Source organism: Sycon ciliatum, chromosome 1 (genome assembly GCF_964019385.1).
Source record: "Sycon ciliatum chromosome 1, ocSycCili1.1, whole genome shotgun sequence".
Taxonomy (NCBI): domain Eukaryota; kingdom Metazoa; phylum Porifera; class Calcarea; order Leucosolenida; family Sycettidae; genus Sycon; species Sycon ciliatum.
The window spans coordinates 45,805,910-45,828,370 of NC_088643.1; the positions used below are offsets into that span (position 1 = coordinate 45,805,910).

General features: G+C 47.3%; 1 protein-coding gene across 2 annotated transcripts in view; it reads left to right on the forward strand.

Moving 5' to 3' along the window:
* The window catches only part of LOC135828618 (muskelin-like), a 42,069-nt gene that overhangs the window by 6,245 nt on the left and 13,363 nt on the right, over nt 1-22,461 (forward strand). For both annotated transcript variants that reach the window (XM_065341043.1, XM_065341046.1), the window contains exons 4-13: nt 303-409; nt 771-880; nt 2,129-2,266; nt 2,934-2,988; nt 3,310-3,384; nt 4,007-4,087; nt 8,647-8,759; nt 10,008-10,121; nt 10,811-10,903; nt 11,845-11,903. In XM_065341043.1, the coding sequence (XP_065197115.1) occupies nt 303-409; nt 771-880; nt 2,129-2,266; nt 2,934-2,988; nt 3,310-3,384; nt 4,007-4,087; nt 8,647-8,759; nt 10,008-10,121; nt 10,811-10,903; nt 11,845-11,903 (945 nt within the window). The remainder of the gene's footprint in view (nt 1-302; nt 410-770; nt 881-2,128; nt 2,267-2,933; nt 2,989-3,309; nt 3,385-4,006; nt 4,088-8,646; nt 8,760-10,007; nt 10,122-10,810; nt 10,904-11,844; nt 11,904-22,461) is intronic.

Sequence of the window (22,461 nt, forward strand, 5' to 3'; positions counted from 1 at the left end):
CAAGTGTGTGCAACTGCTTGTGCAATGTCTATCCAGTGCTGCAATGGCAGAATTTCACATCACATGTCAATAGGTTGCACTGGCAAACAATGGCCACCATCTTGGATACTATCAGCACTTTCCTGTTCCCAACATCTTGTCAGCGTTCTACTGTATATAAACAAGAGAGATTGGAAGCTTTGTCACAACTCTGAGTTTCACGTATTACTACGATCATCAGGCAGTGAAGCGCACCACTTGACTACTGTGTGTAAATGTATCCTGAAGGCAAGCATTTTTTTCCGCTCCTGTCTCTGCTGCAGACAACTGGTACAAGGCTCGCCCACCAATTGCTTTTCTTTGCTGCCGGTCAGTGATAAGTCAGTGGCATCACTACAGCGATGTGTGCCTTGCATCTACTTCAAGATTGGTATGTACCCTACCATTGTCGATCACTTATCGGGGTTCTGTCCAGTATGTTGTCATATGAGCTTTGTCCAGTTACATTTGTTTAGAAATGTGTTCTTGCAGCGGAGAGGGGGGGGGGGGGCTGTTCTTTTGTCTGAATCCCTATCGTTCAAGATCGCCATCATCTATAGTTGATGGTGACGCATAGAATAGTTTTAAAGTGTTTCCTTTGTCTTATTTTGGATCTTTTATCTTATGAAGGATTTGCTGCGTAGTGTCAGTTGCCTTCTATCTTCTGCACTGTTCAATGTTCCTTGAATTCTGCGTCTTTTCCGTTAGTTTTCCGGTTTCCGTGATTGCTTTTCTTCTTCTTCTCGTGCTAGTGCCACTTGAAAGCTACGATAAGAAGTTCAACCTGTCAATTTGGAATGTTGAATTAAGTGGCTACGCATCACCGACTATTGTTGTGCCAGCATGTACTCGTCTGAATAAGGTAGGATTATCATACATGGATGCAACTAATGGGATTTCGGTCTTTGACCACTTGGTGGTGGGTCTGACCTACTCACCTCCCACCGTTTAGGCGCTGCATCTGCGCCTTTGATCCTAGAGGGTGGTGGCGTTCCCACGGCGGATGCGGAAAACTCGGCTTCCAGCCGAGTCTCACGCGAACTGTGAAATTTTTTTATTATTTTTTTATCATGCTCCTTTAGCTGTTAGTGACAGAATTGTAAATATTTTAGCTCTTTGTTCCCTCTTTCTTTTATCTGATTCTTGGAGTCTCCCACGCCACACGTTCATGCTCTCTCTGTTTCTCTCTCTCTCTCTCTCTCTCTCTCTCTCTCTCTCTCTCTCTCTCTCTCTCTCTCTCTCTCTCTCTCTCTCTCTCTCTCTCTCTCTCTCTCTCTCTCTCTCTCTCTCTCTCTCTCTCTCTCTCTCTCTCTCTCTCTCTCTCTCTCTCTCTCTCTCTCTCTCTCTCTCTCTCTCTCTCTCTCTCTCTCTCTCTCTCTCTCTCTCTCTCTCTCTCTCTCTCTCTCTCTCTCTCTCTCTCTCTCTCTCTCTCTCTCTCTCCACCTATCTATCTTTCTATCTATCTTTCTATAATATCAAGAGTAGATAAACGAGAGTGTGCAACTCATGGGTTCGCCCATGGCGGAATTTTTGTTGACATAATATTTTCTACGACGCACGCGCTGCGAGTCTTTTGGAAAGTTTTGCCTCGTGCACTTGGCCGGGCTTTACATTACAAGGTCGGTGCCCAGCACGTGCTCTCACACTGCTCTGCGGCAAAATGGGCGTTTTTCTGAAAAAAAGTGACGTGAACAAAAAATTCCGTCATGGGCCGGGGTATCTGCAGATTGTGCAGGAGAGAACCGGAGTTGCACACTCTTGTTTATCTACTCTCGATAATACCAAGAGTACATGAAAATAAGAGTGTGCAGCTTGGATGGGTTGCTGTCACGGCGGAATTCCGTGATTACATCTTTTTAGTGATGTAGTGCGTACAAGCAGGATTCAAGCAGGTCTTTTTCTGCACAATTGCAGCTCAGTTGTACGCACTAAGCCACTTCCCGCCTCAGATCTGCGCCAAATATGATGTAATCGCGGAATTCCGCCGTGACAGACACCCATAGTAGAAAAAGCCCCAAGCTGCACACTCTGGTTTTCATGTGCTCTTGATATTATCTATAGTCCTTGAACTGCAACTTGCTTCTCAATGTATGCTGTTGAATACTTGCAGTATTTAGAAGAGGAATCCATGCGCTTGTGCATGAAGTTCCTACGAGATAAGTGCCACATTGATGTATTGAAGCAGCTGATGGACCGCACTGGGACGTGCTTTGAGGACGCGTGGCTCACCACTTTCCATCGGCAACTAGTAAGTTTCAAGACTGTTCCTTTTTGGTCCTGCCAGTGTGTCCAGTAGGACGGTCGGTTAACCTTCGGCAACGAAGGCATGCAATCTATTGGTGTCGGGGTCCCAATGCATCCCAACACTCAACAGAATACTATCAGTTATAGTTTCATTACATTATATTACTGAAACAGAAAGCCATCTTTGTCTCCAATCCAAAGCAACAACTCGCGGAGCAACCAAAGAGCAACAACTGAAAAGAAGAACCACATGCTTCAAAACCAATACACGAACCCGGCCCGTATTGCGTATGCCAGCGACACGTGCATGAATTGAAAGCAAGTACAGAATCCGGAAAAGTAGCTTGCATGGAAAGTGCGAAGCGTTAACACCTGTGTGCTAACCCGCACTACAACTCGCGTACTGCAAGGGACTACTGCGCAATACGCACGCATCCAAACAAAGCAGCACAATACGCACGCATTCAAATAAAGCTGTAGACATGCTCTGCATAAATCTCCGAGTACTCGTACAAACTGTGCAGCGCTGCAAAGGTACAAATAAATAAGTATCAAACAATTATCAATGTGCAGGTCAGCGACACAATCCACCAATGATAATTTTTTGTTCATTGGCCGTGTGTATGACCAGTCACTCTACTCTGACTCAACATACTCTCCTTTTCTGACAGGTTGAGCTGAAAAACTTCAAGGAGGCCGAAGAAATGCTGATGAAAGCTGCTGATGGTGAGTTACTGCTTGCCGTTGCAGATCATGCATGGCTGGAGTGCTGAAAGGTCGGACACATAGCTCCCTCTTATGTTCAGCCCTGCCTCCTCTCTCTCTATCTCTCTCTCTCTCTCTCTCTCTCTCTCTTTCTCTCTCTCTCTCTCTCTCTCTCTCTCTCTCTCTCTCTCTCTCTCTCTCTCTCTTCTACTGTTTGGAAAGCTCTGCCCTGTACGGGCACTGAACACTCTTCGGGCAGTGGAGGAACGCACTTGATTACGTCAATGATGATGTCATCCTGTTCTTCTGTTGTGCTGCCTTTCCTTTTGACTGCACTCGAAGATGGTGTGTTTGAGCGGCACTGCATGCAATCAACGGGTGTATTGCGTTGGACTGAGATCAAGCCATCGAGCGTTTGTGAGTTACTGAGTACATGTGCTGTTCACTATTGCCTGTGTGCGTGTACTGCTTGATTTGGAATGCGTAGTCACATCTGCCGGTTCAGTACTGCTTGTGTCAACGCCACAGCAACCTTCAAACGGTAAAGTCTGTGAGCAAGCACGCGTCCAAAAATGTACCGTCCCCTCTCCAAATTCTTGACCCTACGCTCCCAATTTGTTTTGCATTGTGACTTGAAGTATGCAAATAATCACATCTGTCCCTGTGGACATGTGACATTATTACAGAGTTCAACCGGCTCTGAATCAGTGAGGTGTGTAGGTATGTCCCTAGTTTTTTTAAAACTTGATTTGGATGTTTCACGGGGGTACCGTGGTGCAGTCAATACTATAGTGACGGTGACGTGTCCAATGCCCTTGGTATTCATTTACAGGCTTAACGATTTAGTTTTGAAGTAAGCCATCATACCTGCCAAGTAAGACTGTACTTTTGCTCCTATGTTGTGTGTGTTGTGTGTGTGTGTGTGTGTGTGTGTGTGTGCGTGCGTGCGTGTGTGTGTGTGTGTGTGTGTGTGTGTGTGTGTGTGTGTGTGTGTGTGTGTGTGTGTGTGTATATATAATTATGTCTGTGATATTTGTAGCTCAAGAACGCAACACTAGTGAGGACCTATGCTGGCCCATCGGTCGAGGTGGCCACGACATGTGTGTTGATTCGGAACAAGGTAAGCTTAAACTGTGATATAACGAACACCATTTTGCAGCAGAATTAGTTCTTTATAGTAGAAATATACTTTATAGATCATACAAGCAACACATCATGACTGGCATGTGGCCCATGACTGTATGAGTGCACTTGGTTTTCATGCAGCCCTACACGATATGGTTCGTTCTCAAAACTGTTTGTTACAAAGGGTCAATTTTAAATGGTTTCAAGCAGGGACATGGTCAATTTTGTATGGTTTCAAGCAGGGACATGGTCAATTTTGTATGGTTTCAAGCAGGGACATGGTCAATTTTGTATGGTTTCAAGCAGGGACATGGTCAATTTTGTATGGTTTCTAGCAGGGACATGGTCAATTTTGTATGGTTTCAAGCAGGGACATGGTCAATTTCGTATGGTTTCAAGCAGGGACATTCACAATGGTTCTCTATATCACAAAATTTGGCGTATGCGAGTTTGTTCTAAGTGGAGTCGACTGTATACGTACCGTGTTGTGTTCTCAAGGTGAAGATGCTCTGCCAAAGTGTGAATGTACACGACTTGAATGTAGCTCTGAGTTGCAGACAGTTGCTGCATGTGTGTGTAGTTTCGAAGGGGCGTATTAAACTGGACAAAATTCTGTAATTAAACAAATATTCGGCGCATATTTATGATCGGCCTGGGCCTTTGAGGCCTAACAACTTTTACGGCTGAATTTTTGGTTTGCAGAGTACAGTATGACAGGGCTTACAGGCAGCAGCAGTACAGGCTTACAATAAGTTACATTTCACTGCGGCCAAAATGTGTTTTAAGTAACCCTCGGAGGCTGAAATTTATACGCACTAAACATTTGTGGACTTGCAGTACCGTATTTTCCCGTTTCCAAGTCGACGCCCCGTACATGTACTTGGGACCTCAATTTCCCGGTTTAATGGCAACTAAACCCCGATTGTAAATCGACTACTCCCTTTTTTAGTTCCGTTCTTAGGTCGTAAAAGGTCGACTTACATGCGGGAAATATGGTGTGTGTGTTTATGTGGTGATGCTGCTGTAGCCACTGCTTGTAGACATGATGATATAGATGTTAGTTAGGTACCCCTGATGTTGGAACTTCATGGTCTGATCCTGGTGGTTTGTCCTTACTATTCATGATGACAGTACTGTCCTGTACCGAAGAATTGGGGGTCAGCCTCGTAGCCTAGCCTAGTAGGTTGTTCTTATGTTCATTACTACAGTCTATGCACAGTTGGGTCACTGTGTATATGTCAGTGTGCTGTGCTTGTTGAAATCCTGACCTGCTCTTTCTTTGGTGCCCGACGGTACTGTATGATTAGTACATGCACTACCGCTAGTATTTAAACAGTTGTCCGTCTCTTTCTCTCTCTCTCTCTCTCTCTCTCTCTCTCTCCCTCTCCCTCTCTCTCTCTCTCTCTCTCTCTCTCTCTCTCTCTCTCTCTCTCTCTCTCTCTCTCTCTCTCTCTCTCTCTCTCTCTCTCTCTCTCTCTCTCTCTCTCCTCCCTCCCTGTGGTAGTCCCACTGAACTGTATCTAATAATGTGTATGATTCATGATGTAGTGTATGTTTGGTCTCAGTCATTGATAACTGATAAGCCTTCAGTAAACTAAAAGCATAGGACATGTACTCTGTTCTTGCTGTACGCATTCTCCCCATACTCGGCATGCCCGGAGTAGTGCCATGTGTTGGACCAGTGATGTAGGTCTCATGTGATACTTGTTTGAGCTACATTGTACATATTCGCGCATGCTTGCGCAAGGTCGAGGAGATCGAGAGAGAGAGCCCGAGAATGGCGGCCAGATCCATATTGTCCTGATTTATATTATCCAGAACCCTTTCCTTGTATTTATTCGTATTGCATGTATTGTCTAATCTCTTTGCTGGACTGAACCGTGTTGGCTGGTGTGATCAAGTAACGAGTTGACTAAAACATTGGCGCAGTGAACGGGATTCTTCACTCGTTGAAGTTTGTAGTTTTCACCACGCACGTGGGAAATGGCAGAAAAAGTAAAAGTCGGCGTCCGCCTTGACCTGGACCATGAGCTGGGAAACGATCATTTCCTTACTTGGCGTAGTCAGTTGGAGATTGGCTTTGCACTCCACGAAGTGAAGGATCAGTCGAAGCAGTATTTGGCAGCAGCTGCCAATTTAGGCGAGTCAGCAAGTCACTACTTATGGCAGAGCTACCCGACAGTGCCAACTACGGCAACTAATCCCTACAACGATCCTATCAAATTGTTCCAAGAATATTTCGGCTCGAAACAGAGCGCAGCGTCCCGTTTGGCGGAATTGTTTGCAGTCGAGCAACGTCCTGGGGAGACTGTACAGGCCTTTGGGCTGCGGGTGCAAAAGGACATGAGGGTTTGCAACCTGACCAGCACTCGTACTGCCGAGGAACTACTGGGAGTTGTGGGAGTCCACCTGTTTGCAAGGGGGCTCAGCTCGGCCAGTGCCCGAAAGAGTGTCTTGGAGCACGATGCGCAGGACTTGAGCTCCGCCGCAGCCAAGGCGCAGGCAGTCGTATTAGCGGAGGACTGTGCTAACAACGCTCCAGTACTGGAGGTGAGCTATGCCGCTATCCATCAACGCCGACACACAACATTGCCAACATCCGGCTGTGGATATTGTGGGGAGAAGCACGCTCCAGGCAAGCCGCACTGCCCATCGGTCCATATGTTCTGTGCCAAGTGTGGACGTAAGGGACACTTCTCGTCGGTGTGCCGTTCCGACTTTGGTCGAGCGGACCGCAGTGCCCAGACCCAGTTGCCGAACGCAGCATCAGCGCAACAGAATCGGACCGCACCAGCCGTATCGTCGCTCCGAACGGGTGCAGCATCACCAGCCGTACAGTCCGCCCAGACACCAGCGTCCTATGAAACCTTCGGGGTGCAGGCAGAGAAGACCGGCTTCACGCTTCCTCTGAGGCAGGTAACATTGGACAGCCGACACACATTGTCGCTAAGAGTGGACTCTGCCAGCAGGGTTTCGATTATCCCTAAGTCGGCGCTCCCATCGGGGTACGTCTTGTCACCGCCGCCATGCCTACTTCAGCCAGTGGGAACGCAACGCATAACAGCCGTGGGAGTTTTTGATGGTAACCTGAGCTATCAGGGCCGCGAAACCACTGAGACTATCTTTGTAGTCGATGACACACAGTGCACGGTGCCCGCGCTATTAGGAGAACAGGCCTCCATCCAGTTAGGTCTTCTGGCAATGACGATTTCAGCCACTGATGTTCCAGCTGGTGCTCAGCGCCCAACATCACTACCTCCTCATGCCTGGCACACCGTCGCTATTGCAGTGTTGTATTACCAGCAGAGCGTTTTCCTAACCCTTCTGGATTTATACAGCCGATATCCTGCAGTTGTACGTTTACCAGCCGAGAAGACAAGTGACCTCATCGGGGCACTGGACCAAATATTCACTCTGTTTGGCATGCCACGACACCTAATAGCCGACAACCGTTCACCGTTCTACAGCGACGAATTCCGCAAACAGCTCGAGTCATGGGGAATCAGTCACGAGTGCACTGTCCCCAACACGCCGCAGCAGCATCCACTTGAGCGTCTCCACCGGACATTGAAGCAACACATGCGACAATCTGGCGAGACACGAACAGAAGACGCACTTCGTTTGGCACTTCGAGCAGTTCGGTCAGCCGTCAACACGACTACCGGCAAACCTCCGGGTGATCTACTGCTGCGAGGAGGTTATCACACCCCGCCCGTACAGCTTCGGCCAGGCGATAATGTGGCTACAGACGACGATGATAACGAGGTACACGAGGAACTGCACAAATGCGGTACTCAGCCATCTGCCATCGTTACCGCAAACCCTAGTACGGTTCAACCAGCTTCTAGTCATCCGCAGCGTAAGACTCAAACGCCAAGCCGCTCTCGGTAGACCACTGGTCTTTTTCTGAAAAGGGGGGAAATGTGGTAGTCCCACTGAACTGTATCTAATAATGTGTATGATTCATGATGTAGTGTATGTTTGGTCTCAGTCATTGATAACTGATAAGCCTTCAGTAAACTAAAAGCATAGGACATGTACTCTGTTCTTGCTGTACGCATTCTCCCCATACTCGGCATGCCCGGAGTAGTGCCATGTGTTGGACCAGTGACGTAGGTCTCATGTGATACTTGTTTGAGCTACATTGTACATATTTGCGCATGCTTGCGCAAGGTCGAGGAGATCGAGAGAGAGAGCCCGAGAATGGCGGCCAGATCCATATTGTCCTGATTTATATTATCCAGAACCCTTTCCTTGTATTTATTCGTATTGCATGTATTGTCTAATCCCTTTGCTGGACTGAACCGTGTTGGCTGGTGTGAACTGAGTGACGAGTTGACTGAAACATCCCTCCCTTTCTCTCTCCCTCCCTCCCTCCGTCCCTCTCTCCCTCTCTCTCTCTCTCTCTCTCTCTCTCTCTCTCTCTCTCTCTCTCTCTCTCTCTCTCTCTCTCTCTCTCTCTCTCTCTCTCTCTCTCTCTCTCTCTCTCTCTCTGCCATCTGGTGATGTAAGTTGTCATTGTTTTTGAACCACTGACTTTCCAATTTCCTCCAGGCTTTCTTTATCTATTTGGTGGTTGGGATGGACGCACAGATCTTGGTGACTTGTGGCGCTTCAATATTCGATTGGAGACTTGGGAGTGTCTGTCGCTGAATACTGAAAATGAGGTATGGTGGTGCTTGGCATTTCTAATCACAAGTATAATTAGCATGCACGTGTACATTAATTTTACTGCTAGTAGATCGCACTCAGAATGTTCAAGGTGTCCAACACAACTTGTAGCCGGTTTTGATTCCGATGTCATTACTTTCACGTGCCATGGGCACATATGTGATGCGTAGATAATATAAGTAGATTATTTACTCCTTCTTTGCAGGCTCTTTGACATGGTGTGAGTTTAATGATTCATGTCAGCACTGTCCACTGCCGACGATCGATATAATTATTGGTAGGGGGCAGTAGCCAGTTATGGCAAAAACAGAGGAAAGAAGTTTGAACAGGCGGCGAGTTGACAACAATTTGAAGATGGCAATGAACAGAATCAGCTGAAGTGACATGTTACGAAGGTTTTATTGAAATGTAAAGTGGTGAAGGACAAAGAAATAACTGCGATGGAAATGTAATGTGAACGATGAAAAATATAAACATGCATCGAACTAGGTTTCGCACAACGCTCATCAGGAAGCATCGTTGTACTAATTAACAAATTGTAACACAGATTACTATAAAGGATGAATGGTGATATCATTTGGTATCTCGTCCTGAATGTTGCCAGGTGTATTCTGATTCATGTTTCTCCGTTTTGTGTCGTGGACGTCATGGTTATCAGTTACAGGTGAAGGTGTTGGAGGCTGTGTTCCAACGCATTCATGAGCCTGACCTTTGTGTTCAAAAGAGGAGTGTTATCTTTTTGAAATTGTTCAACCAGTAGAATGTTGTGTTTGTCTGGCCGTGTTGGGCCAGAATTTTGTCACTAGTGTTGTTTCATACTTGAATTTTGTCTCCTTGGAGTGTTCGATTGTTACCTTTCATGCACATGGTATCGTTCAAGAATACCTTTGTGATACTTTTTGGCATTGTTTAGGTGTTATAATATCACTATTGATCCTTTATAGTAATCTGTGTTGCAATTTGTTAATTAGTACAACGATGCTTCCTGATGAGTGTTGTGCGAAACCTAGTTCAATGCATGTTTATATTTTTCATCGTTCACATTACATTTCCATCGCAGTTATTTCTTTGTCCATCACCACTTTACAATTTATTGCATTCCCAATTTACATTTCAATAAAACCTTTGGAACATGTCGCTTCAGCTGATTCTGTTCACTGCCATCTTAAAGAAGTTTGAATCGGTGTATTGCCCGTTCAAAGCTTGGCGTAATATGTTGCGTTGTCCGCGTGCTTTGTGTCCAGGGTGGCCCCAGTGCACGCTCCTGTCACCAGATGTGCATGGATGTGTCGCGTCAGCGTCTGTACGTCATGGGCAGGTTCTACAGCATACTCAGCAAGGAGTATGATGAGCAGAATGTTAGTACACTACTCCCTCACATCACACACACACACACACACACACACACACACACACACACACACACACACACACACGCACGCACGCGCACACACACACACACACACACACACACACACACACACCACACACAGACACATACACACGCGCACACACACACACACACATCCATCACACCACCTTCCCAACAACACAGCATTCTGCTCAATCTTCTATCAGTATGTGCATGCTCCTGTGTAAGAAGGAGCCACAAAGAAGAACTGCAGCACCTACGTAAAAAAAGTCGTTAGTACATCAGAGCAATCGTATAACAACCAAGAAATCTATCGGATTGTTCACAGTTCATGGTTTATGCTGTCTATCATTTTGTTACTGATTTTTCGTACCTCCCCTGTGCGTGTGTGTGTGTGCGAGTGTGTGTGTGTGTGTGTGTGTGTGTGTGTGTGTGTGTGCGTGCGTGCATACGTGTGTGTGTGTTTGTGTGTGTGTGTGTGTGTGTGTGTGTGTGTGTGTGTGTGTGTGTGTGCGTGCGTGCATACGTGTGTGTGTGTGTGTGTGTGTGTGTGTGTGTGTGTGTGTGTGTGTGTGTGTGTACTTGCATGTGTGACTGTGTGTACTTGCATGTGTGTGTGTGTGTGACTGTGTGTGTATGTGTGTACATTCTCACACATTCTTGTTTGCATTACAGTCTGCAGGTAATTTCTATTGCTATGACATTCCAAGTAGAACCTGGACGGAGCTGAGTGCATCTGGCGTGCCAATCTGCATCTACGATCATCGGGTAAGATGTAGTGCTTAGTGTTTACTATCTTTGGCTTGATGTCACGCGCAAACAAATGATACTAGTAGTGTGTGTGCAGGCGTGTGCTTACCGTCATTTCTCCGGGTGTAGTTTAGCCATCATTTGTTTACTCTACTTTGGCGGCTCAGAAACAATAACGGGTGAGCAAATATTCAGATAGAATTATGTGAAGTCGTGTGTGTGTATGTTTGTGTGTGTGTGTGTGTGTGTGTGTGTGTTTGTGTGTGTGTGTGTGTGTGTGTGTGTGTGTTTGTGTGCCAGCTAGTTCGGTTGGTGGGTACACTTATGCCTGATTGTGTTGGGTCTGTTGCCAACGGTCTCGGCTACTTGAAGGTGTAATGTAGTACCTGCCACCTTTGTTGGTTCCAGGGCTCATATACTTTCTATTTGAAGTATACATACCTGTTAACCATGGACTGCTTCTGGCTAGATTAACTCTTGTGTAATCAATGGTGCTAGTGAAGCTAATATCAGATCCACTCTGATTTAGTCACCCACACTAGTAGCACGTATTACCTTCACTGGGGGCAGGGGTAACTGCAGTTGGATCCCAGGACGGATACCCTGATGCCGTCAATCCTTTTTCTGCACCTTGTCCTCACCCACTTACTGAGGTGTGGTGAGCCCATAAGTGGGATCATTTTCAAGTCCACCCAGAGTTTTGGGGATTTCAGGGGGTGTCGGCCGTTGGGCGGTTCAATAGCCAATTGAGTCATCTTTCCAAGATTCCTTTTGAGTCTCTCTCCCCTCTCCCGGGGAGACCCACGTGACCAGTTTTGGCAGTGTGCAACAAGTACAAGTACAAGTACAAGTGTGTTTGTGTGTGTGTGTGTTTGATGAGTTATTTTAATCTGCCCATCTGTCTGTGTGCTCTCCTATTGATTCATTCTCATTGGTGTTCTCTTTTCCACACTCTCTAGATGTGCTTCGATGAAAGTCACAACAGAATATTTGTCTTTGGCGGCCGCCGTAGAAGAACGTAAGATAAACCTTTTGTGGTAGTACATGACATTATTTATTTTTACTTTAAAAAATGCTTACATCACATTTGTATCTATAAAACAGAAAGGCTCCATGCTGTCCAGTAGAGTGCTCGATGCCCACGGGCAGAGCTGCTTCCATCAAGAAGAAGAAGATGAAGATTGTGAACACAACACAACACAATCTTCATCCTCGTTTTCTTGTTAACATTTCTATGGCCAAGTAAAAAAAATCCTAGTTTATCGTCCCCGCCCGCCCCATTTTTCGAGGCCGCCCGGAATTTATTTTTATTTTTTAAATCTAGAATTTTGCCAAAAAGCTTGATTTTTTACGTCGGCTAAGGCTTGAAAACACAGCTTCGTCTTTCTGCCGAAAGTCCGTCTTCATCCTGTCGAGACCTCGACAGTTTTCCGTTCTTTCCGTAGTTGCGACTTTGTTGAGAAGCGACATGCCGTTTGTTTTGCTGCAAATCCGTCGCGGGTTGAAAGTTCTGAAGTCCTGGTATGGCTGTGTTGTCTCTGCGTCTTCAACTCTCTCGGACATTTTCACCCAGTTCAGCGCTGGCGAGTTGGACCATGGGGAGCGCCTTGAGGAGAGCGACGTTGTCTCTTGTGTCCAAGCTAGTGTTGGCGACACAAAGCAAGGTTCCAAAACCCCTGTGAGTCCAGATTCGCCAGTAGGCGAGACTGTCAGCGCTCTTGGGCAATACGTGGAATTCGTTATCGCTTGCCCTGAACAGGCAGCGACAGCGACAACACAGGAGAGAACTCCGTCTGGTGACGCTTTCGCTATGTTGATGGCTGCGTCGAAGACGCAGTGTGCTCTTCCGCCGAAATGGAACCCTGTCAACAAGAAAGCTGTGCTGAAAAATGATCTTCTGCTGTTCTTGGAGGAGAACAAGTTGGGCTGGGAAGAGGCGCTTGCTGGATCAGCTGGTGTGAACTTCGTAGGAACAATCAGTGATGCATTGTGGTATATCGATGGCAATCACCACACCTTGTCAAGTCGAGGTTGTGCAGTGCCTGCATTGTTGGAGAAGTTTGTTGGGTACAACACGCCGGAAGATCGCAAAAGGAGAAAGCGGGACCAGTCGAACCTGTGCCGCCAGAATTTGGATGCGTTGTCGTCATCCCTGTTCTTCTTGGCTGGCTGCTCCTACATGAAGCACCAGCACTGGAAAAGTGTCCGGGAAGCTGTGTTGAGACTTGCTGACAACTTCCGCAAGTATGCTGCGTACCTGAAAGCGCATCTGGATACAGTCTACACCAGTGAAGCCAAGCGTACCTGCGTGAGAACTGACGTGGATGAGCTGAAGGTGATTGGGGCGACTCTAGTCGTGAAGCCAACTCTGGGTGCGAGATATAGAAGTCTGCACGCCGCTATATCTGCTGCTGAGGATTATGAACACATCCTGATTGAGGACCATTGTCCTACTGAACATCGCCGGAGACACGAGTACCTGGAGGGGATAGTTGTGCCCGTCAAGTGCGTTCTGTATTCGTACACTGGCAGCAAGGCGCATGTGCATTTCATCTGGCGTATTCCAGAGTGTGCTGAGGAATCTGAGCTCCTGCAAAAGAATTCCGCCATCCAGCAACAGCTCAAATCCTGCATGCCAACATTCCACACTCGCATTATGCGAAGGGAATTCATCCATCTGTTTGGCTCTGTGACGAACACCAAGCCTGCATTTCTGCGGGAGGTGTACAGAAGGCTCACGGGAGATGCGAGTGCCAGTACAAACGCAGACCAAGCAGCAGTGGACAAACGAATTGCAGAAATGTTCGAAACAGAGGATGCAGACCTCATCTGGGATTTGCGCACTGTGAACAGCGGTAGGCCCGAGTCATATACTGCTTTTCTTGAGCAATGCCAGCAATACATTGAGAGCTCCGTGGAGACTGCAGTTGATGACCGACGGCATGACAATGTGGAAGAAGACAACACTGTCATTACTCACCTTGCCAAGGCCTTGAGCGTCAGGGATATGCACGAGGAGGTCACTAAGCGTTGCCCTCCAGACACACCCATCCCGTCAGTGCAATGGCTCCGGTATCAGTTCTGGCCGAGAAATCCTGCATTGGCTACAGCTCGCCACTACAAGGGCAAACTCAAAGTAAAATTCATGGTTCAATCACGTCAGTTCCGGACAGCTCACATTGACTGCCACTACGCCAGCGCTCTGTTTCGCTATGAACGGGAATTTGCTGTGCAGTTTCGTGATCATGTGTGCTTTGTATGCCAAGATGACAAGCACACAATCAAAGTTGGAGAGCCTGGGCATCCTGTGGCAGCAGTAGATCGAGGCAAGCCGGTTCTGGTTGGGCGGAATGAAAAACTGGTAGTTTCGGACCACGATTTCACGAAGTTCAATCTCACACCAAGCGTGAATCTCATTGTGGATGTGCCAGAATCCATTGATGACTCCTTCTATCGCGGAACAGTCCACGTGGGCTTGAAGGACTGTGTATTTCAACATTCCTCTCCATCACGCCATGGTTGCGAGCTCCTGAGTATCCTGCAGAAAGGCGATGTAAAACCTATCCTCTGCATGTACACCGATGGCGGGCCCGACCATCGTCCAACCTACCTCTCCACGCAGTTGTCCCTCCTGTCGCTGTTCATCAAGCTCGACCTAGATTATGTCTGTGCTGTTCGAACACCCCCGTACAACTCTTGGAAGAATCCGGTGGAGCGCATCATGTCGATCTTGAACATCGCTTTGCAGGGTGTCGGTGTAGTTCGGAATGAGACCACTTTCGAGAATCAACTGAAAGGCTGCAACAACATGAAGGACATCAGGAATGCTGCCGTGAAGACCCCTGGCCTGAAAGATGCAGTGCTGGATGCAATGGAAGATATGAAGATCTTGATTTGCTCGCTGTTCCAACGCCTTCGCCTGACGGGTGTACCATTCCAGTGCTTTCATGCTGCCACGGACGAGGAGGTTGAGGCTTTTCGTGACACCGTCAAACTCATCGACCCGTCACTGGATACCAAGAGTACCACCAAGCAGTCCATTTCAAAGAACAAGGTACTTCTGACAGTCCTGGAAGAGCACTGCATTGCCCGGCATTACTCCTTCACCATCCTGAAGTGTGGCAAACCAGCATGCTCAGTGTGCAAGCCTCCGCGACTGCCAGAGGATGTCTTCTCGAAGCTGCATCACCTCCCAGACCCTGTACCTGATGGCGAGCGGTACAAGAGCTTTGATGCTGTATATGGCGAACCAACATCGGAGAAGCACAGGCCATCTCTGGTTGCAGCAAGCCAGTCAGCCTCTGGTGGTCATGGCATGCCATTCCCGCCCAGCGCCCAGTATGCCAAGAATGTCAAGGAGGTCATCAGGTGCTCCGAGTGTGGCAAGCCTCGTGTTCTGTATGCCAAGCAGAGCGTCAAGTCAGCAGCACGTGTGGAACTGGTCGCGGCCTTGGAGACCCTGAGCTTCTCCTGTGGCAGTCATCTCACGGATGTAGCGTGCGAAGTCACCAGTGCCCTGGCTTCCGTGCATGTCAAGGGAAATCTCACATGTGACAGTCCTATTGAGATCCCGTACTACTCTGCTGGGTATCCCACTGTCTGCTGCTACTGCGCTTCAGGAGAGGGTCTAGTCAATAATGCCGATGCGTATCCTGTGTGTGGTGCTTGCCAGGAGTCTGGGAAGAGCGCCATGAAGAAGCGTACCCGCACGCATGTCCCTCAGGGGAAGAAGTGAATTGTATTCCAACATGTTCCCTTTATGACTGACTATTGGTTACTGTCCTGACTGGTTCTTTCCCTTCTGCAGCTTTCTATCATTTATCTGGTGGTCTGTGTGAACCAAACAGTATTGGGGTTTGTGTCTTATGAGTGGAGTGACAATCTGTCGATCCAAAGATTTTGCATGTAATTGTTTATGTACATATAACTGTTATAGCATTGTGTATTCCATACACTACCACTATTCTGTTGCAGATTGTTGCACATGATGTGTCATTGTTTACCAAGAACTATACTAGTCTGTAGCACATCAAAAAATAAAAATAAAATCCGCCCTCCCTCCCCGATTTTTGTGAAAAAAAGGACGATAAACTGGGATTTTATTTTACTTGGCCTTAATACAGGGTCCTAAAAATCACTTTATATGCCCTATTATACCTCACTCCATATTCACCCACATACAATTGGCCATCTACATAAGTGGTGAATATTGCTGAATATTCACCGCTTATATTCACCACTTACCTCATATTCACCACTTATATTCACCACTTTTCGATACTTACATTGTACTGTAAAGAGAGCAGTACGCGGTGCTGCGCTTGATTCCTCTTCAGTCAGCGCACCGGAGCTGTCGAGTGCCCTAGAAAATGTCTACGCTAACTTCCTTAGACAGGACTTTTCTGAGTACAAACGAAATAATTCCTTGCTTGCCATTGCCGCTGGATCCGCATGTGACCAGGTGCTGACAGTGAGCATCTTCACAGACGGAGCGTTTCAGCGAGAAAACAAGGTTTTGGACGCTCAACATGTCAATGGCCCGATGATTGCGGATCAAGCGGCAAGCCAGGAATTTCGTTTGTACTCAGAACAGCCCTGTTCAAGGACGTTAGCGTAGAATTTTCCTAGGGCACACAACAGCTCCGAAGCGCTGCCTAAAAAGAAAAGAAGTGAGAGTAGAACCGCTTGGCTCGCTGTTATAAACCGACTCCCGAATTGGCGCGATGGTCGCGGATTGGTCAAATCTTCGCGTGAAACGAAACCTCTCTCTGATTGGTCAAATCTTCGCCGAAACGAAACCTCTCTCTGATTGGTCAAATCTTCGCGTGAAACGAAATCTCTCTAATGATTGGCTTCCGCCACAAAGCTGCACGAGCGTGTTCTCCATGGTGATTGGCACGAGCGTGTTCTCCAAGGTCGTCACCTCCCATGCCACATGCACCAGTACGTGTACACGATCGATTGAACAAGATTCTGAACACGCCGCCCTCCGATTCAGGCAAGAACACGCCAATCGGTCTGAAGGCTCAGTGAAGCAACAACGACTTACGTTAGTTCTGTGTACATGTACATGTATGACCGACAGGACTGGTTTGTTGGGTTTTAGGGACGAGAGGGTGAATATGGAGAGGTATAAGTCTAATATTACCTTCAGCCTCGTGAATATGGGCGAATATTCACTAGTTATACAAACCTCGGCTTCGCCTCGGTTTGTATACTAGTGAATATTCACCCATATTCACTCGGCTTCAGGTAATATTATATACGTAGTTTCACATACAAACTGATCTGTCGAGGGCGACCATCTGTAGTGCATGACCAGCGACTGCAATTTCATGCATGGGGCCTGCATGTCAATCAGCTGTGGGTGACTGCAACCAAGGTTCATTGAGGTGTGAATCGTGTCAGCTTGCATGCAGGCCGAATGGCAAGGTGTGAAACGCACCAGCAAGTGCAGGCAAGACGTGAAATGCATTGGATTGCTACAGTCAGGTGTGCGACAAGGCCTGTGGGTTCGCTTGGCGTCTGCCGCATGCAGTCCCGTATCCCAAGCTCACACTCGACTCTCAACACGAAAGACTTTACGAAATGGTTGATTAGAAAGGAATGTTTCAGACCATTGTCAAATTGTGAAGTGTGCGTATATACCACCGAAACCGGACGGCGTTGCGATCAGATTCGGCGAGCTCGTCCATGAGACACGCCTTCTCAATGTCACCTACTACTGCAACTCGATGATGCCGGAAGCTGATGAGAATGTCCAGAATGTTTTCGGTCATTTCTGGACCTGACTGCACACACTCATTCAGGCTTGGCCCCTGACTGGTCTTCGCCAATACATCAAACACTACCCGGACTTTCGTGGTTTTCTTGTCGTTCCTAACGACGAGATGATATGGCAGATAATGAATCTTTCCGATGGCTTTAGTGTCAGGCTTTGGAAGAGTCTCCATGATCCCTAAAGCCAACTGCTGTAGAACTTCTCCAAGACCGACGTGACCTGGAACGTGTTACTCAGTGTGGTGCAGGTTAATTAACACATGGAGATGCATGAGTTGTTTCACAGCTGCTGCTGCTGATGGTAATACTGATGTTGTTATGGGCCCTGAGAGCACCCATCCAAGTCTATTGTTGAGCACTATAGGCCCAGCATCACCCCGAATGACCTTGCCAGACACTACTTGCCAGTAGGTGTATGCCAGTGTATAATCAATTGCAGAACCTTTTTTCAGTAATCTGTGTTGGCTCATTGTCCAAGTTACGACGCGTTTGGCCAGTTGTCCCAACAGTTCATCCGCGGTTGGCAGCTGAAGTCCCGGCCGGTCAATGGACTTGTTGACCTGTCGGAGGTCCACACACCAACGATACGTGCGATCGGGCTTTGGAACTGCCACTTTACAAACGGATTTATTCCCGTAGCTATGCAGAAGACGTTACTTCAGTAACGTCTGGCGCTAGCCAGGGTCCACACAGCTTTAATTGTGAGACTGCTTTGGCTCAACGCGAGCGCATCTTGGGTTCTCTTAGACTCACAGACTCAAACTGTAACTCATCATTAGACAACGTAATGAAAAAACAAGGATCGACTCGCCATCTCTCTGTGCCACAGAAAAGAGTGCGGCGAGTCGGGACGTTCTGCTCCGTTTGCCTCCGAAATATTGTTGAAATAAATCTCTGAGTGCCTGGTACGGATCGTCTCCGGATGGGATGTCAGGGTACCTCTGCCACAGGTAGTAGGCAGCTTGCTCGCCTAAATTAGACGCGGCAGCAAGATAACGCTCCTTCTTGTCCGCCACTTTGTGGAGCTGGAATTTTATACTTAGCTGGGTCAGCCAAGTTTGGAAGTGGTCCGCGCCGCGCTCGTGATCGAGATCGAGCTGGACGGACACCTTTATCTTCGCTGCCACCTCGCGAGTCGTCACGACTGCCACGAGCTGAGCTACTAGTATATCCTGTTCACTGCGCCAAAATGTCGGGTTCGGTCAGACAAGACAACATTGGTGCTAGTTTCAGTTCTTGTCCAAAACAAACTCCAATCAAAAATCCTAATCCAAAAACCAAACAGTGTACGAAAACAGTGCCCATGCGCTTGCGCATCAGTAAGCACGCAGAACTAAGCGACCACATGAAAGATCTGCTCAGAAAACATGCATAAAACACAGAATAGTAAAACAGAGACCCATGACGCATAATGCACACAGCACATACATGTACATGACGTCACATCGTATAAATAGGTGGGAATTAGGGCTGAAACGATCATTCAATAACTCTTAACGATCAACCAATATCATTAACGATCGATATATTGGTTTTATCGATTCTTGTCGGCTCTACCCGTGTACCTCGAACACCAGTTTATGAAAAAATTCCACGATACTTTTGCTACGTTAGAAATTTGTGGCACCGCACTGTTGACATCTGTAGACATCTGGCTGGTTTATCAACATGACCTAGAGGATTTCATGTTGTTTCTAGAGGGAAGAATCTTGTGATCACCCTCTGGCAGCTGCTCTTATCTCTGACCTTTCCCGCAAATGAACTGAAAAGACAAAGAGTGCTCTCTTCCGATCTCTTTCAAAGCCACAAATCAATTTTACTGCGCTTGAAAGTACATGATTGTACTCGTATTCACTATCGCACGGCTGTTACGACGCGGCCAGAATCCAAGATGGCCGCTGGAGTCACGCGAGCAAAATGAAGCCGCTTTGATCGTGGACTCGAATCTAGGTCAACGATTTTTTTCTTTTTTTTGGAAAGGAGCATTGAACATTTGTCATTGGATTTGTTTTCGTCTTCGAAGCATCTCGTTCATGGAATTGTACTTTGTGATTTCTTGGATATTTTGAACAGAAATAAAAGTAGATGGTGTAGTGCTTCATCTGTCTAAACTCTGAACGGACTGCCGGTTTAGTTGAGGGACACTGGCAGCGCTGGTTCTATGGAATCAACACATGGGGTCAGCCCAGGATCTCGGAACGACCAATCGTACGAAGCATGACCATTGTGATTATTACCTGCCCTCCTCGAGCTTCAATACCCGGTACCTGTAGTCACTGCTTGGAGCTATAACACTAACAGTAGAAGCATATTGCAGTGATGCAGCGAATTGCCAGCCTGAGGAAACCCGCCACTCACACGCTTCCACAGTGATACAAACTGAAGCTCTGGCACAGCACAGAGGATGGTATTTTGCTGTGCACCAACAACCTCAGGCTGGAAATAAGCTACAATAGTAGTAGTAGTAGTAGTAGTAGTAGTAGTAGTACGTGTATATGTGTTGTAGTACGTTATTGTGTGTACGTCGTGTTTACGTTGTGTTGGTGCATGCGTGTGTTGCCAGGTTGCTGTGGTGTGAAAAGCAGTCTTCGTCTTGAGTTCGTCATGTCCAGTTGTTTTTCCGTGGTCGTCTTGTAATAACGAAGACTGCTTTTCACACCACCGCAACACGCGCATGCACCAACACCACGTACACACGACGCACACAAAATAACGCACTACAACACACGTGGTCGTCGGAATGTACTAGTGCTATGTTCAGGGCTCTCTGCTACGCTTGCGTCTCTGCGTCCGTGGCAGAAGCAGAGTGTGCTGTGGCAGCGCATTCAAGATGTGTGCTTGTGCACATGCATACAGCCGGTTAGCCGTGTTTCGTATGGAGGAATGATTTCGCTCCAGCTGATTGAAGGCAGCATGGATGGACTCTGTCCCCTGCTCATTCAGTAGCCCCATGCCCATTTGTAAATTTTCCAAGCAGCTGACTGCATGGGCCTCAAGAAGGTGAAGCTTTGGTGTGACGTTGCCACGACCACGCGAGACAACTTCCTGCGGCAAGCTGCAAGAAAAACAGAAATATTGGCACGCAGTTGTGAGAGCGAGTTAACATTCGGACTTACACTGGTGGACAATCCTACATGACAAGCTGCAAATTTAGAAAATAATGAAACATAGCGGTCCTTAACAACAGTAGCAGCTTGCACCAAACACGTCATTTGATCTCTCTGTCCTGCACTCGCACCTTCTGCACTAGCCTCTGCTCTCTTGGAGATGACATGTGCGGGTGCAGAACAGAGATCACTTAACACTTTCTCCTGCAATGTGTAAAGGAGGACGTCATGGATGACCGTCTCCGTGCAGTACGACCACTGCAATCGGTGGAAGACACCCTTGTAACCGGGGTGCTGGTCCAAACAGCAGGAGAGCCACCACCTCCACGGGCCTCAAGTCTGTCACCCTCTGCACTGCTCTCGACAACACGTTTAGTCAGGGCATCAAACACTTTCCCAGGGAAGCGGCTAGAACATCACCAATGGTGGAGGATTCAGACACTACTCTCTGAATAGGAGTGGATGGGGTGCTTGGGTTGTGAGAACAATTCTCAACGTGGCTCTTTAGGTCGCAAAGCCTCACCTGCACTGGGCAGCCTGTTAGCGGCGCCTTGTAGAAATCGCACTTCAAGACTGACTGCTTGATGATGTAAGCCACAGTATGTGGTGACACTAAATTATCTAGACAAAGTGCATCTTCATTTCGTGCTTTGCTCCAGCCAACATGAAATGCACTTCGCACAAAACAAATGTTTGCAGCATGGTGTTTCCAGAGCAGCGTCTACAAACAACGAACAAATGCCACACATTAATAAATAATTATTGTTCATGCTGCTCACGAAAGCGACTTGGGACAAGGTCAGCACCAGTTTTCAAGCTACCAGTCGCTTTTTCGGTGACATTGTCAACAGGAGTCAGGGTGGTGCTGATGGGGATGGGTGATGGCTTTGCAAACGGCACCTCACATTTTGCAAGTTTGGACGGTCGTCCAATCACACCCGACCCACAAACACTACAGTTACTATCCTGTGCCTCCCACAGTTTCATTGCCCCCCCCCCCCCCCCCCCACACACACCCCCCCACTAATCCTTGCATACCTCTCTTTATTCTCCTGAGCATTCTTATACCGTCGTACAACTGCCATGCATGACGCACAAAATAATTCAGGATATACATCAGCATTTTTTTGGTCTTTTTTAATAGTTGGAAAACAAGATTCTAACTCAGTAATATGATCCGACACAGCATATTTCTTAGAGACGCCTTTCTTCGCTATATTACTAAACTTACAACCACTAACACGGCACATCTGGCGAAGTAGCTCCCTATGCCTATCCATAAGATTGTTTTTGGTATTTTATATTTTTAGACAGGCAATTACAAACTGGCCTGAAAAAACAATCGTAAAGGAGCGTAAAGCTACGAGGACGACTCCTCACACAACATAAAGACCTTACCTTCGTACTCCAACAAGAACTGAAGTTTACAAAAACGAGGCACCCACACTAATAGCTGCCAGAAGTCGCTGGAGACCATCGATGACATCCACACAGTGAAGCACAAGAAGAAGAAGAACGATCCGGCACGGACAACTATTTCGACTTCGACAATTTCTTTTGAGAGAACAAGCTGCACGTGAGTGTAAAACACCAAAACCTTCGTAGTAATCGGCCTGAAACAATACTCGGGGCCCCTAACACGACGGCAACTCGTGAGATACTTCCCTAAAACAATGAGGCTGTCAAGGA